Source organism: Schistocerca gregaria, chromosome 4, assembly GCF_023897955.1.
Source record: "Schistocerca gregaria isolate iqSchGreg1 chromosome 4, iqSchGreg1.2, whole genome shotgun sequence".
Lineage (NCBI taxonomy): Eukaryota > Metazoa > Arthropoda > Insecta > Orthoptera > Acrididae > Schistocerca > Schistocerca gregaria.
Window position 1 is genome coordinate 754,758,049 of NC_064923.1, and position 17,701 is coordinate 754,775,749.

The 17,701-nt window shown below is 38.1% G+C and overlaps 1 protein-coding gene across 1 annotated transcript in view; it reads right to left on the minus strand.

The window, feature by feature from the left end:
* The window catches only part of LOC126267900 (uncharacterized), a 1,063,720-nt gene that overhangs the window by 180,802 nt on the left and 865,217 nt on the right, over nucleotides 1-17,701 (minus strand). Inside the window, exons 31-33 of the mRNA XM_049973211.1 lie at nucleotides 7,101-7,292; nucleotides 4,559-4,742; nucleotides 1,817-1,959 (exon numbers count right to left, since the gene is read on the minus strand). Coding sequence (XP_049829168.1) covers nucleotides 1,817-1,959; nucleotides 4,559-4,742; nucleotides 7,101-7,292 — 519 coding nt within the window. The remainder of the gene's footprint in view (nucleotides 1-1,816; nucleotides 1,960-4,558; nucleotides 4,743-7,100; nucleotides 7,293-17,701) is intronic.

Below are 17,701 nucleotides of genomic sequence, written 5' to 3' on the forward strand. Positions count from 1 at the left end.
TGCTGATGGGAACTACTTCGAGGGTGATGGTGACCATTAGTTCAAAGGTAGAGCTTTCAACAGATGGCAGCACCAGTCCCAAAAATTTTGGATAGCACCTCGTATGTGACGGGGAAGAAGGTAGTAATTCCTTCAGATCAAGTGCATTTTTGCCCCATGTGGTTGCCTTTCCTTGAAGATAGGCCATATTTTTGAGAAACAATGTGTTAAGGTGATCTTCCGGCCTCCCACAAAGATTGCGACTTGACTCAGCTCTGCAAAGGACAATTTATTGCTTTCTAAGCCGTAAATGTATCAGGTTCCTTGCAATAATTGTGAGAAGTCATAAACAGATCAAACAAATGCATCATTCATGAGATGAGAGATGTGTGGAATATCAAAGATACACAAGCTTATCACTGCCAAACAAGTCAGCTGTGACCGAACATTGCACTGACGCATGGCATTCCATGAACTACAGTGATGTGACGATTCTAACACCCGCCTCTCCATTTTGGGATTCTGTCTTCAAGGAAGCTACAGAGAGTACATTAGCTAATAATTTGATAAATAAGAAATAATGGATTTAATTTGGACAAAGCATGGAATCTGGCCCTGGGAATAATTAAACTGCAGAGAAGTTATCATGGTGTCATCACCGCCGAACATACATTGATAAGCTAATTGAATGTCTGTACACCTTCACTAAAGGTGTTAGCATATCTCTTCGCTGCCGACCATCATCTGTGACTCACATGTGCATACCGCCATGGTGGAGCATATAAGGCCACACTTGGCACCTTGTCGTCAGTCTTGCAACTTACTCTGAGGATGGTCGGATGATACACGGTCGAAATATCAGTGGAAGAAATTTTATTTGCACGGCTGAATGCCCAAAATTTAATTGACTATACTACAATTCCTGTGTATCATTCTTATAGGGCTGTTATGAAAAGGTTACATCAATTAAAACATTCAGAGAGGTATTTAAACAATCTTTCTTCCTGTGCAACATACATGAATGTGTGACATAATCAGGGAATTGTTAAACCAAGGTCGGATAAACTTTATGTAGGCAAAAACCTTTTACATAAAATATTACTAATTTATTTAATTTTTGATGGAGGTATTTTCAGACACATCTTTCTCACATGTAACCGCCAAAAACAAATGGAATAAAACAGTTAGTATAAAGTCACTTAACAACTAGTTTGTTCTACTTATAATGTGTTACCATATACTGCACCTCCAAGACTTAAGTATTAACAGCAAATAAACACTTAATTTTTTATATAAAAAACAAACTTACATCTTTTGATGTTAAAATATCATGTCTTGCAGGCTCCTGTTACAACCTCCTTTTACAGCAAGTAATATGATTCCTTTACAAACTAAAGTATAATATTGCCAAAGAAATTTTGAGAAATATGGAATTCTAGAGGTTCAACAGTAAAGTGAATTGTTTTAAAAGATATACAAATATAAGAATGTATGGGGTCATCAAAATGCAGACAGTTGTAAATGAGAGAATTATTTGTTATTATCTACAAACTAATAGTAAACTTGATATTATTCGTCAACTGTACCTCAATATTCAAACAATAACAGAATTTGGAAATGCTCTGATGGACTGGATGAAGAATGCTTCGTGATCTACTTAAAATGGACTGACAAGCAGCTGAAAGTGTGCATACAAACATGTATACATACTGCTGCTGCGGCTGCTGGCCTATACGCATTTATCACTCTACAGCAGCAGGATGACAGTAGGACACTTCAACATTACTTAGTTAGCATACAAAAAATTGCACCACAGTGTTTTTAAATTATTTTTTACCTCTCTTTGTTTTTCTCTTTGTTCTTCTGCAGCTTTGAGATTCCTTGCAAGTGTATTAAGTTCTTCACTGATGACAGTGAATGAGTCTAACATTTCTTTGTTCTCACTGAGTACAAGAGAGACCTGCTTTGAACGTTCTTCACCTGCAAATGAATGAGGATATTAAATAGTTATTTATCTGAAGGTGTGCTGTTTCTTTAAACCAAACGTTGAAGTATGTGGTATAGCACTAAAATCTGAGTTAATAATCAAGTTGAGTCTTCTGAAAGCAGACTATAGAACAGTGCTTCTCAACCTGGGGGTATTTCCCCACTGAGGTGTAAAATGAAATTTTCTGAGGGATGTTCAATAAGCTTTCGGTCACGAAACTCAACTGCTTTTAGAACTCAGTGTCACTAATTTGTAAGGAGAATGCTGATTACATATGTTACCAATAATTTTTTCAAATACTGGTTTCAAAGTGTGACAGAATGTGGTGGAGGTTACAGCTCATGAAATGAATGTACATCATCATCCTCACATAGTCCACCCATGTCCACACATTCTTTGTACTTTACAGTACCAGACACCCATGTCAGTAAAACTGAGGACATACATCACATATAATTAAACACCTCAGGAAAATGACTTCTACAAATTGTATGTAGTTCCCGCAATAAACCAGAAATTGCTTCATTATTCCCCTGGCAACAAATATATGAAATGATTGACTGCACAACACTACAGTAGCTATATAATGGCTACTACACTGTTGTAGAGCCTACACAGATTATTATTATTATTATTATTATTATTATTATTATTATTAATATCAGTGGTGGGATAAAATGCATTAGTTAACTGCTTTCTTCCAATTTCTGTCAGTTCAGTAGCAAGGAGTCCATCAATCAAGTCATTTACAAAATAGGCCTATAGTGCATTTAAAATTAGTTGCGACTTTTGACAGTTTATTGTGGAACAAGTGGAGGGAAGCATAACTGCCAGCATGTGCTAGGCGCATCAGCAAGTGACCCAGGGGGGGGGGGGGGGGGGGGGGGGGCAAATGTTAGCGCACAAGGACAAAAGTGTCTTACCATATGATTAATATGCGAAACTTTCAGATCTACTGCACTATTCTAGCTACTACAGACTTTTTGAATGATATTAATGTAATTGTTGAGGACATCTGATAGCTGGTGAAATGAGAACTGCTGTGGGTTTTGCAACAATATAAATGAAGAAGTTACACGTTTATTTTTGTACTGAGAATGGACCATTTCATAAACTATTGACCTGACTCACACTCAATTGCTAGTTTAACAACACTCTATTCAAGGATTCTGTCATAATTTCAACTGCATTAGAATGTTAGTGAGATGAATTTTTTTAAACCCTGCTGTGTTTTGACAAAAGAAGCAGATTTTAACATGGCAACAACAGAAGCTACGTATTCCTCAAAGCTCATCACAGTCCTTCATGAATCAGTGTCTTCGCCTGTTGCGTAAAATTTGCAGTGGCTTCTTTTGTCAGCATTCCTACCTCAGTGAGCCTAAACTTCCTGCTATTTTTTGCCACACTGCTTTTCACCTAGGCCAATATATTCTCTGTCGGATTTTAATGAGCATTATACAGACAAAGCGTGATTAAACAATGCTCTTTACCATTAGTCTGTTTGTAGACCCGGTAGTGTGAAATTTTGTCTTATACAGTAATACAAGTTCCATAATTTCATCTTATACAAGCTAGATTCAACTTTATTTTATGGAACATTTCTTTGTGCCCAGAGCAATATCCATTTTCCTCCACTTAATGGTTGGAGCTTTGTACATCACATCAATGTAGTATGGCGTTTTGTCCGTTACTATTGTCAAATCCCAAGGAATATTTTGCAGCAGAACTTTATCTTCCCAGCTGGTAAATGTGCACTTGGATGACACTTTTATTGTAAATCCCATGTCCAGATGTACTGCAATGCCAAGACAAAACACTTGTTCACAATACATGACGACTACAGAACACTTTAACGCCGAAAATATGACTTAACGAGAGCTGACGAACACTGATGCATCTAATGCATGACATCAAGTGGTACTGTTTATTCATGGCGTGGCAACAGGGGTGCTTTACCAGCAGAACCGCTGGCAGTGTGGTAGGGAAAGCCGGCTCGCCATTGGTGTTACCCGGGCAACGGCGTCACATACCCCTCCTGTCAGCCGTACGTCAAAAGTCGGAATTAATTTTAAACGCACTATAAGTATAGTGTATGCATTTTAAACTGGTTGATTTTAGATGTGGATGCAGAATGTAGGTAAAACCAATGACCCTATGGAGAGGAGTGGTACAAATGTACCACATCTTATAACAATTTTCTACCCTTTCTGTGGATAGGGGGTTTCCTTTTCTCAGGAGGAGTTATAGCATGCAATTTATAAGAATAAAACCTACACAGACCTGTATCCACATGCAAGGGATTTTTCAGAATTACCTTTAAAAATTGTAGTAATGAATACTGACTTTGTGTATGAGTGAATTTTCTGCTTTACTGGTGATACTTTGTTCAGTTTTTTTTAACCAATTCTTCAGTTATGCTTTTAAAGAATCTGTTGAAAGTCATTGCCACAGTTTCACGATTAGTTACCATTGCATTGTTGAGTTTTTACACCCTTTATAGTGATATATCTTTTTTAGTGCAGTACCATAATAAGATAATTCAAACACAATACTTATGGGCACAGTCCTTAGTAGTGTTGAAATTAAACTTACCATAAAGTTCAATAGCAAGTGTTGAAATTTTCCTTATCCTCTCATCTTGTCTAAGTTCTCCAGGTTTTAGGAAGGTATCTACTTCTGCAAGCAATTGTGTGGCCTCGTCTGGTTTCTTCACAGATGTTGATTTCCTGGCAATTGTTACAAGCAGTTTACTTCCTTCTCGGAACCACTCCTCTGCCTGCCAAGAAAAAATTAATGAAAATCAGAGTGAAACATATGGAACCTATATCATAAACAAAAATTATGTGCTCATCAGTAACGTTGAAACATTATACACGGCCCCATCTAAATAAAATCTTCCATTCATGAGGTTTGCCACATATGAGGTGTTATTAAAAAGTAACAGGAATTTTTTTTAAAAGAATCTATATTAATTCATAAACATCAACATTATCCCTTTCAAAGTAATCAGCCTCAGATATAATACACTTGTGGCAGGGCTTTTTCTTATCTTGGAAGCACTTCTGGAGCCCACTTTTCAGCTCCTACAGCTATTCTGTTTTTATCTGATAAATGGTAGCAAAATGATGTCCTTTCATGGTTCTCTTCAGCCTTGGAACTGGAAGGAAGTCACAGGGGGCTATGTCCAGCAAATATGGTGGTTGAGGCAACATAACGGTTTTGCTTTTTACAAAAAATCACAACCATTCGTTAAGGTGTGAGTGGGAGCATTGTCGTGATGCAATTTCCATGAGTGGTTTTGCCACAATTCCGGTTGTTTTCTTCAGATTGCTTCATGTAAACAGGGCATAGCCTCCAAGCAGTATTCCTTACTGACCGTAAAGCCATAGGGCACGAATGCATGATGCACTATCCCATTGTAATCGAAGAAAACAGTTGGAAGAAACTTCACATGTGATCGAACTTATTAATTTTTTTTTTCAGTTTTGGGTATTCAGGTGGTTTTCAGTGGAATAATTGGGCCATATCCACATATCCATGTTTCATCACCTGTTATAACCTTCTTCAGAATTTCTGGATCATTGTCAACTTCATTCAGCAATACTTGAGCAAAGTCCAAGGCAACATTTTTGGTTGAAATTAAATAATTTTGGAACAAACTTAGCTGTTACACATTTCATGCCCAAAACATCTGCAAAAATTGCTTGGCATGAGCCAAAGGATATGCCAACATCAACAACAACCTGTCTGATGGTGATTCAGTAATTTTCCAGAACCATTTTCTTTACTTCTCCCATATTATTGCTAATAATTGATGTGCTATGGCACTAAGGACAGTCATCACCTTTAATGTCTTCTTGACCCTCTTTGAAACATTTATACCACTCATAAATTCTTGTCTTACACACAGTAGATTCACCAAAAGCCACACTCAACATTTTGAATGAGGTTCCGCACTTTATTTCAGTTTTCAAGCAAAGTTTAATCCAAATTCTTTTATTCATCTTTTTCAAAACTAAAATTTCACTGGGCACTCAAAAAGGCATGTAACACTTTCGACTGTCAACAATAAAATAAGTATCCGAAACAGCTGAAAATGCAAATATACACCAGAAACATGTGTACCAATGATATATAATTTGATGTATAAAGCCTGCGAAATTAAAGAATTCCTACTATTACTTTTTGTTCACACCTCATATATTATCAACAAGCTCAAACTAGTATCTCAGTTAGCAAATACAAAAATACATCATTATCTCTCTCTCTCTCTCTCTCTCTCTCTCTCTCTCTCTCTCTCTCTCTCTCTCACACACACACACACACACACACACACACACACACACACACAAACACACACACACACACAATTAAAAATACAGTTAATGAACTAGTTGTAATATTTAAGTTGTATACATTACACTAAATAAAGAAGAAAACATTTTAATTGTTGTGAAAATTGCATAACCAACACTAATATAAAATTTACAAAATATTGATAGCAGGGCATAAATGTAAATGATCAGAAGTACTGAGCAATTTATGGACTCACCAACTACTCTAAGCATTTATGTAAGGCAGAGATGTTGATGAACTTTAAATTGATTTTAGAAACTGTATTAGTGTTTCTTTAACAATACTTATTTCCTCTAATTGTTGTACAGTGTCATCAGTCATTAGCTGATTTTCTGTGAATTGGTTACTAATGTACTGTCATATTTCCATATTTAAATATAAGAAATAGTAAATGAAATATAAACATTACAATGAAATATGTATGAAACATAAACATCACAATAAAATATGTACAATTTGTGGCAACAGTGATAATTCAAAAGAATGCACAGGACAGAGATGAGAGTTTCATTATTTCAAGAATTTATTAATTCATCTGCAAACACTGAAACAGTGATGCGGTGAACACGTACATTCTTTTCTACTGTTCTTGAGACCTTTTGGTAAGTCACAAAATATTAATCTTCTCAATACAACTACATCAAAAAGCTTGCAAGAAATGTGCTGAAGATGTAAATCACCAACAAAGATTTAGCAGCAAAAAATATATACAGAAATACAGGAAGTCACCATAGCTGCTGGTCAAACAATAAAACTTACAGTCATACTCTTACTTTACCTCTTCCACTAGTGTGAAATACTGCATACTGAGATCAATAAGCCGCCTGCTCTCAGCTACTTGTTTGTGGAATTGCTGCCAACGGGACTGTAGCTGCTTCAGCTCATGTTCTACATGTGGTGATGGTACATGTTCTGTAGAAAGCATATTTTCTGCTGTGCTTACAAAAGTCTGTATGCGAACTTCCAGGAGCTGTAATGGGAACAGAAAAATAAATAATTATACCAATAAGTGTGTATTACTAATAGCACTTTTCTCTCAACCAACAATATCTGTTTAGCTACTGTATCAAAACGAAACTATGTGTGCCCTCAAAATAAGCATATATGTGTGACATACTACACAACAAGCATTAGTACACTCAGTGCTTAAATAACTGCATTCCCTGTAAAATAAAAACACTCAGTAATTGCAAAGTTCCAGAAGACAGTTAATGTAAGGGGGAAGGGAAGATGATGAGCTGGTTCTCCTGGAAGAGGATTGGAGCAAAGGGCCTGCTCTCCCTTCTCTGGAAAAAGGCATGTTTGCATTCAGTCCCACACACACAGGCCTCACACAGGAGTATCAACAGATGACAACTTTGGCAACACATGAAGACCATTTTGATTGGTACTTGGAATATTAAACGTTTGAGATCAAAACAGAATGAGGCATGCAAGGTAGGATATGAAATGAAAAGGTATGGAGGCAAATAGAGATAATGTGCCCCACAGCAAAAACTTTGGAGAATAAAGCACTTTAGTGGTATGGGCATTTACAAAGAATGCCTAACCACAGGTGACCAAGAGAAATTTTGTACTTGTAGTTGCTAGAAAGAAGGAGAGGAAAGCCAGTGCTCCGACAGCAAAAATACATGCAGGAAGCAATGGAACACTGACACCTAGGACTGGATGACTGGAACAAGACAGGCCTGTGGAGTCTGAAAATGGCTATCTCCTATGGGGAAACATCAAAGGAGAAGAAGAAGAAGAAGAAGAAGAAGAAGAAGAGAAAGTAAGTGCAGCTTTTTCTAAAACCTGCAGCAAAAGACATCCAATCCATACCACTAAAGTGTTGTGCATAAAGGCACTCAGGAAAAGGTTGCCAGTGCCACTCTATCAGTCGTTTATGAAAATATCTTGCAAAACAATGAACATAAAATAAAGACATTTAAGATGTACAACTGACAACAGCTGAAAGTAATACCTTGATGAAACAGTAATATCCCTTACTGTAAGATATATACAATAGACTGTGACAGAAAGTGTAACTAAGCTGCCAGAGGAATGTGGATGACATGCTGAAGCACCTAACATCTGATCTTTCCAGGTTCAATCATCAGATGATATGTAAAGTGCAAGCAAAGGTTAAGATGGTACCAGTTTCTTTTACTTTCTATTAATTTCAGTGCTTTATTGACAGAGCAGACAGAAAGAAAAGTACTGGAGTACAAAATTAATACACAGAAAGAAAAGGACTGGAGCACAAAAGTAACATACATAAGTGAGAAAGTTGTTGTGAAGTAGCAAAACTATTTCTCCTTCAGTAAATAACACTCTTGACACTGTGCTATGGAAGTAAAGTACTTCTTTTCATGTTTACAGCCAGGTAAGCAATCATCTGGACACAATATTTCAGCAGTCCACCTGGTAGTGAGAACACTGTTTGCTATACCTCGCTGGAACTGATTCCTACAATACGTAGCAGCTCTTTTATATGGCACAGAAATCCAACAGAATGTGCTCAAGATGTTGAAAGCGTTAGTTTTGCATGTTGGTCCATGCACAGCCATGCAGCATCGGGTGGCAACAGCTGCCACTGAGAGGCAAACAGAAGCAACTAGCCATAGATCAATGTCTGGTTTTTCCCAGGTCTCTGGGGGAGAAGGAGTCAGGTAACCATTTGGACAAAATGGAGGAAGACAGCCGAGATGGACAGAAATGATAAAGTCTGCCATATAGGAGATATGGCAGCTAAAGAATATCTTGAGTTTAAGTGGTAACGACAGATTCAGCGTACCACAAAACCAATCACATCAGTGTAATTATGGCATAGAGGTGCGTGTATTGAAACTTCAATATCAAGTCCATTATAACAACTACAGAGACAACAGCACTATAAATGACAAGTACACTACTGTTGTTGTTGTTGTGGTCTTCAGTCCTGAGACTGGTTTGATGCAGCTCTCCATGCTATTCTATCCTGTGCAAGCTTTTTCATCTCCCAGTACCTACTGCAACCTGCATCCTTCTGACTCTGCTTAGTGTACTCATCTCTTGGTCTCCCTCTATGATTTTTACCATCCACACTGGCCTCCAATACTAAATTGGTGATCCCTTGATGCCTTAGAACATGTCGTACCAACCGATCCCTTCTTCTAGTCAAGTTGTGCCACAAACTCCTCTTCTCCCCAATTCTCGTCAATACCTCCTCATTAACTATGTGATCTACCCATCTAATCTTCAGCATTCTTCTGTAGCACCACATTTCGAAAGCTTCTATTCTCTTCTTGTCCAAACTATTTATCATCCATGTTTCACTTCCATACATGGCTACACTCCATACAAATACTTTCAGAAACGACTTCCTGGAGCTTAAATCTATACTCACTGTTAAAAAATTTCTCTTCTTCAGAAACGGTTTCCTTGCCACTGCCAGTCTACATTTTATATCCTCTCTACTTCGACCATCATCAGTTATTTTGCTCCCCAAATAGCAAAACTCCTTTACTACTTTACTACCATTATAAATCAATAACTCTTGACTGCCTTTTATCTTTATGATCACTGTCATGGATAATTACTGAAGACATAGCTATCATCACTGGAAGTCACATGTCATCATGTTTTATTTACTGACCTACGCCATGTTTTATGTCTTTTTATGTAAATGTGTCCGAACAGCATATTCTCCAGACTTACACAGAAAATGAATGTTGCGTGACACCACTTGCACCTTACCCTATATAACCATGCATAATTTGTGTAGTACATTGAGCTCTACAAACAATGGAAAATCCAGGATGGAATAACAACAATATTATGAAAAGCGTAGTTGTTACTCACCATATACCAGAAATGCTGAGTTGCTGATGGGCACAAGAAAAAGACTGTCAAACGAAGCTTTTGGCCAAACAGGCTTTCATCAGAATTAAACAACACACACACACACACACACACACACACACACAAACACACACACACACACACACACACACACAAATGCAACTCACACACACATGAGTACAGTCTCTGGCCAGACTGCGAGTAGTAGTGCATAACGGGGGAAGTAAACTAGGTGGTGGAGTAAGGAGGAGGCTGGGGCAGGCACAGGGTGTGATAGTAGGGTAGGGGTGGGGGTGGGAGACTGTAAAGTGCTGCTTGTAGGACCATACAGAGATGAGATGGGGAGAGCGTAAGGTAGCTACATGCAGTCAGGAGGTTAGGTGAGGGGAGGGGGGGGGGGGGGGGGGCAGCAGAAAAGGAGAGAAATAAACAGACTGTGAGTGTGTTGGTGGAATACAGAGCTGTGTAGTGCTGGAATGGGAACGTGTAAGGGTATAGGTGGGTAAAGGACAATGACTAATGAAGGTTGAGGCCGGGAGGACTAGGGGGACGTGGGATATATGGTACGGGAAGTTCCCACCTGCAAAATTTGGAAAAGCTGGCGTTGGTGTGAAGGATTAAGATGGCACATGCTGTGAGGAAGTCAATGAAATGAAGAATGTTGTGCTGGGCAGTGCACTCAGCAACTGGGTGATCAATCAGCTTTTTGACCACAGTTTGTTGGTGGCCTTTCATGTGGACAGACAGCTTGTTGGTTGTCATGCCCATGTAGAACACAGCACAATGGTTGCAGCTTAGATTGGTGATCACATAATTGGTTTCACATGTAGCCCTGCCTTTGATGGGGTAGGTTATTCTTATGACTGGACTGGAGTAGGTGGTGGTGGGAGGATGTATGCAACAAGTGTCGCATCTGTGTCTATTACAGGGACATGAGCCATGAAGTAAGGGGTTGGGAGCAGTGGTTGTGTAGGGATGTATGAGGATATTGAGTAGGTTCAGTGGGTAGCGGAATACCACTGTGGGCGGGATAGGAAGGATAGTGTGTATGGCATTCCTCATTTCAGGGGAAGATGATAGATAGTCGAAACCATGGTGGAGAGTGTGATTCAGTTGCTCCAGGCCTGTGTGGTACTGAGTCACAAGGGGAATGCTTCTCTGTGGCTTGATGGTGGGATTTTGGGAGGTAGTGGAGGACTGGAGAAATAAGACATGGGACATCTGTTTCTGTACAAGGCTGGAAGAGTAATCAAAGTCTGTTAAGGCCTCAGTGAGATCCTTGGTGTATTTTGAGAGGGATTTCTCATCACCACAAATGCGATGGCCGTGGGCGGCTAGGCTCTATGGAAGGAACTTATTGGTATGGAATGGGTGGCAGCTGACAAAGTGAAGGTATTGGTGGTGATTGGTAGGTTTGCTAAGGACAGAGGTACTGATATAGCCATCTTTGAAGTGGAGGTCACCATCGAGGAAATTGGCTTATTGGGTTAAGGAGAACCAGATGATGTGAATGGGGGACAAAGTGTTAAGGTTCTGGAGACATGTCGATAGTGTGTCCTCACCCTCAATCCAGATCATGAAGACATCATTAACGTATCTGAACCAGATAGAGTTTGGGATTCTGAGTGCTTAGAAAGGATTCCTCTAGATGTCCCATGAATAGGGTGGGATAGGATGGTGCCATGTTGGTACCCATAGCCTTATTCTGGATTTATTTGTGGGTGATGCCTTCAAAGGAGAAGTAATTGTGGGTGAGGATATAATTAGTCACATCAACTAGGAAGGAGGTTGTAGGTTTCGAATCCGTCAGACATTGGGAAAAGTAGTGTTCAATAGCAGCAAGGTCATGGTCTTTAGGAATGTTAGTGTATATGGAGGTGGAACATGTGTAGGTACATGATGAACACCCCCCCCCCCCCCCCCCCCCCTCAGGATATCATAAAGTTAATATTTATTAAAAAAAAAAAAAAAAGAAAAAGAAAAAAAAGAAAGAAAGAAACATTGATCGACCAGAAGAGTTGGCAAAGATGTTAATTATGAATGCACAGTAAGGCGCAGACAAATGAAAAAATATTCGTTCAATTTTTTGTACATGATTTTGTTTTATACACTCTCTCATATGTAGAAGGATGATGAAGATGTGCGGTTTTAAATATGAAGTATTATAAGTTCTGTGTATCATATGTGTGCTTGACTAACAGTACAGGGTGTACATGAAGTCCGGGAACACTTTCAATCATTTATTGCACAAGAACCAAACATTGTACAAATATCATACATACATCACTCTGAAGAGAAACCCTGAAAGTTTTTTTTCATGTATACTACCACATCATAGTTTGGTAATTTGCTGATAGTCAGCACTAGTCACAAACATGGTGAGTTGACTTCAGGTGCAGAGCGAGCTTTCTGTGTGTTGGGGTTCGACAAAAACAAGTGTGCTACAGCTGTTCAACAGATGATTAGATACAAGTATGGTAAGAAGCTACCAACAAGGAAGGCCATTTTCCACTGGCACAACAAATTCATTACAACAGGTTGTTTGTGCCCGGCAAACAGAAGCGGACATACCAGTGTAAGTGAAGTGAATGTCGTGTGTGTACGAGAGACAGTCATACAGAGTCCAAGGAAATCAGCGCACCGTGCATCCTGTGAACTTGAAATGGCTCCAATGACAGTGTGGAAAGTCCGGTGACGGAAGCTGTCTGTGAAACCATTCAAATTGAAGCTAGTGCAGAAGCTCAATGACAACGACAAAGACAAACGTTTTGAGTTTTGTTCGCAGTTGAAACAACTGAATGAGGATGGGGATGGCATTGTTGATCACTTAATTTTTAGTGATGAATCCACTTTTCACACTAATGGGAAAGTGAATAGGCATAATTGTCAAATCTGGGGTACAAGGCATCCACATGAATGCACTGAATTTGGGCGTGATTCCCCAAAGGTAAAAGTTTTTTGTGCCTTGTCATGTCAAAAACTGTACGGGCCATTCTTCTTCACCGAGAGCACTAATCTAGTAAGCATCTCTAATGTATCATGACATATAGATTTCCTACACTTGATAAAAACTAGAAAATTAGAAATATGGTGTTCACATTTGCTGGAATGAGGGCTAAGAATACAAGCTAAATATTTTGCCAGTTGTAGGTGGGCACACCCTTATTACTGAGTATGGGAGGGTAAGCTGTTGATAGCCCTTGCTTTTCTGCAGAGATGCTGTAATAATGATGACATATTAATATTTGTAAGGTTTGTTCATTATTTTGATACCAAAATGACCAATAGTATTAATAAGTATGCTAGTTTTGCCCTAGCACATTTGTTTTAATTGCACACAACAGAATGTTATATCTAAGAATTTATTTTATCTGAATTTGGAGGTTTTGTCAATGTTGTCAGTGGTATTTTGGGAATGGGTGGATTGTTGCTTATGGGTACTATCACAGGGTGGATTGTTGATTATGGGTACTATCACACTGGGGGAACAGAACCACCACCACTAGGCAGTCTTCAAAATTTCAAAATTTTTGTTCTCAAGCCATAGCATCAGATGATGACTCTCATGTTTGGATCAGGATTATCCCCATGAACAAAACTTCAAATGATGTCATTATCAATTTTGGAGGAAAGCCTTAAGTTTGCTCTCATACGAAGGAACCATCTCACCACTGAAGCTGTTTGCCCTGTGAAGCAAGTAGTGCTTAGTTTTCCTGAGCAGAAGAAATCCGGCACCAGATTTTGCGTATTTGTTCCAGTCACCACCCCCATGGAGTAATATCAGAGAAGATCCAGATTTATCAATTCTAAGAGTGGACCATGGTAACACCATTGTTCTTCATTCACTTGACAATTAAGTGGGCAAAATGAATCTTTTACTTAGGGGCTTGATTTATCAAAGATTGCAGAAGGATTGTACTGAATATATAAAACAAAAAAACTTCTTCACTTCTGAAAAAGAATTTTGTTACCAGAAGATGCGCTTAAAGATACTGTACTGATATTGTTGTTCTGCAGACATTACATGGTTTACCAAACATCCAAAAAGAAGAGGTAACACTACATCCCACAGTAAGTACCTTGTATATGCCTACTTACAACCTTGCGAAATATTTAGTCTCAGTTCTTACAACAGGTCATATAAGGTAACACTATATTTCTAATTCCACAGCTTTTTCCCATGTTTGAAGTCTTTGCGCCTTGGTCCTAAGACTTGCTAGTCAACTTTGATATAGTATCTCTTTTTACTCCCTCCTGAAGAGTTCTGAAGTATAATTAGAGGAAAATTAAACATAAAAATGATTAAGCTCTGCTATCATGTCCTGATGTCACCTTATTTTTTATTCAATGACAAGTATTTTGGACACACTGATAGAATGGCTATGAGGAGTCTGTTACCCCCGTAGTCACCAATTCATTTATTGAGAACTTTGAAGGCAGAGCAGTGAAAACTTTTATTTTTATTTTTTTTTATTTTTTAATACCTACCCATTTCTGAAGGCATGCTGACAATATGGTCATAGTGTGGATACATGGACTAGATGCTCCCTCACCACAGATAATCACTATAACTGAGTTCTGTCTAAAGGAGGGACACAGAAGCTGTACGATGAGACCCATACAGTTGCTCCTGTGTCTTATTATTGGGACTGTGTCTTAATAATCGATACTAAAAAAATAACAGTTTTTTATTTGGCCTGCAGAATGTATTGATCCATTGACTTGGTAGCAATTTACTGTTTCTGCCAGCTTTCGCCACTACGGGGTTGTATCTCCACTTTACATTAGGGGCAACAGAGTGGCGCTTGGCATGTATTGTTGTTTTTCCGTGACACATAAAAGGACTGCTGCCTATGGTAGGAATCAGCTCCAGTGATGTTTAACAAACAGCATTCTCGCCTGAATATTGCAGCCAGATGGACTACTGAAATATTGCGTTGAGATGATTTTATGATCTGGCTGCAGACCCGACAAGATCATTTTCAGTTAATATGCCTGAAAGGTTTACACAGTCACAAACTACTCACTTATTTCCATTAAGAAAAGAGTGAAACTACAACTAACCAAAAACAGAAAAAATGTCTGCATAATAGGCAGCAATGGACTAGTAGACTGAAACAACACGAGTTACAGTCTTCATAATTATGTTTTTTTTTTTCATAGTGCAAAACAAACAAAATGGCCATATAAGATGGGATTTCATAAAGAATAGGGAGGAAAACTTTCCCAGGACCCAACACTGGGACATACAAAGCATGACAAAGAAGGTGCAAAATCAACAATGAACAGCTTTCTGCTGATATCTGGCAAGTACACTTTTCTTCTGCCTTTATTTGGCTATTATTAACTTTGATTTAATTTACGTTTTGTTTTAACATGGTTTGGCCTACTATAACTACATAAAATATCTTATGTATTCTTTCTTTTCTCTTTTCTTTCTTTCCAGTATTTTTTAATTTTTCCTATGTTTTTCTTCTTCTTCTGTCCATTTGGCACCTGTCTTTTTCTTTGTTTTCTTCTGTAAGCCCTTGAAACCTTTTACTTTTGCTCTGAACCTTTTTCTTTCTCCTATTTCTTCCTCCATTCTTTCCATTTCCCTCAAGTCTGCTTTAACTTCTGCGTAAGTGATGTGTTGGTGGTTTCTGTCAAAGAAGTTAAAATTCTTTTTGTTATCTTGTTTTCATCTAGCCTTTTTAGGTGTCCAAAAAATGCAACTTTTTTCTACCTCATCATATCTGTTATTCACTCTATTTTTTTTCAAAGACTTCTGTATTACTTCTTAATTTTGATTTCCCATTCTCATATTGTAGTTCCAAAATTTTACTGATCATTTTCCTTTCCTTCTTTTCTAATTCATCTTATTGTTTGGCTGTATTTAACGAAAGGCATTCTGATCCATAAAGGCATTCTGATAAATGAAAAGCACTGGTTTGCTTTTGTTCTACAGGCATTCTCGTTTAACGATAGTACTGTAGAGCCAAAGTTTTGCATTTAGGAAAACAGCTTTCTTGTTACACAGGTTTTTTGGTAATTGAAAAGCCACCTCCATTTTCCTTGCCCCTACTAGGTTATCATCTTTGTCAAAAGCATTTGGTTGTATTTTTTTCTAGAAATTTAAATTTTGTGGCTTTTTTTAGTCTACCATATGAGTTTCCATGTATTTCAGTGCCTCCTTCACATCTGTCATGTACCGTGTTTTTAAAAAGAGATACATAGGACTGCATCTACTACAGACTCAGTAAAGATGACAATATAATCAGCTCAAAACTCAGACTACCCCATTTCCTCCCAACTGTGAATATTCTAATACTTTCTTCTTCTTCTTCTTCTTCTTCTTCTTCTGTTCTTTTCCTCAATTCCCTGGTAATCTTTTCCAGCACACAATTGAACAGCAGTGGGGACAGTCCATCTCTCTTGCTTACACCAGTTTTGATCTCAAAATCCAAGGACTTTTGCCTAAAAATTTAATTTTGCATTTTGTATTTGTTCGTGTGGTTTTTTTTATCATTGCCACTGTTCTGTTGTCAGCTCCAAACTACTTTAAGGTGTTGAATAATTGTTTCCCGTCAATTGAATCATATGCTTTTTTGAAGTAAATGTTATATAAATGCTTTTAGATCTCGTTCTTCTATACATGACTATGAACTTCTGATTTAACATCTGCTCCACACAGGATCATCATTTTTTACATCTTTGATGATAATCTGCTAATTGCTTATCCAGTTGGCTTTCCAGCTGGTTTTGTAACGTTTTTGAAAGAATTTGTAAATCACTGGAAGGAGGGAAGGAGGGGTAGTCCTCCATAGTTGTTGGGGTCAATTTTATCTCATTTTTGGTGGATTATGTTATTTAATGTTGTTTTCCAATCTTCTGGTATAGCTTCTGTATCCGAGATTTTTTGAAAGATTCTATGTAGCTTCTTGACTGTTTTCACACCTGCAATTTTCCACATTTCAGCAGTTACTGAATCTTCCTCGGGGGGTCTTGCCAATTGTCAGATCTTTAATGATATTTTGGATTTCATCCGGGCTGGATGGCTCTGAGTTTGTGTGAATATACTCTGGATTTTGTTCTGAAAAGTTTGCTCTTGGTTTCTCACAGTTTAACAACTTACTGAAATAGCTTGCTAATATTTCTCAGTTTTTGTTGTTCTTCAGGGCTAATTTTCTGTCTTCATTCTTGAGGGACAAGGTACGTCGCCAGTACATTTTGAGGCTTTCTTTATAAGTTTTATAGGATTTCCTAGTATTGTTTTTTTGGAAGTCTTCCTCAGTTGGTGATCACTAGTTTTCTTTCAAACTTCCTTTTGGCTGCTCTTATCATTTTCAATGTTTGAGACCTTTGTTGTTTAAAGCTGATAAAATCTTCACTTCTTTTTGTGGAATACCATTTCTGCCAGTCTTGTTTTCTAAGTGGTAATGCTTTTTCACACTGTTCTTTCCACCATCTGTGCTCTTTGTGTATTTTGAGTAGAGCTATTTCAAGGGCTGGCTTGGCTAATTTTGTTTTAATCTCCTCCCAGTCTTCTGAGTATATATCTGGCCATTTGTGAAATTC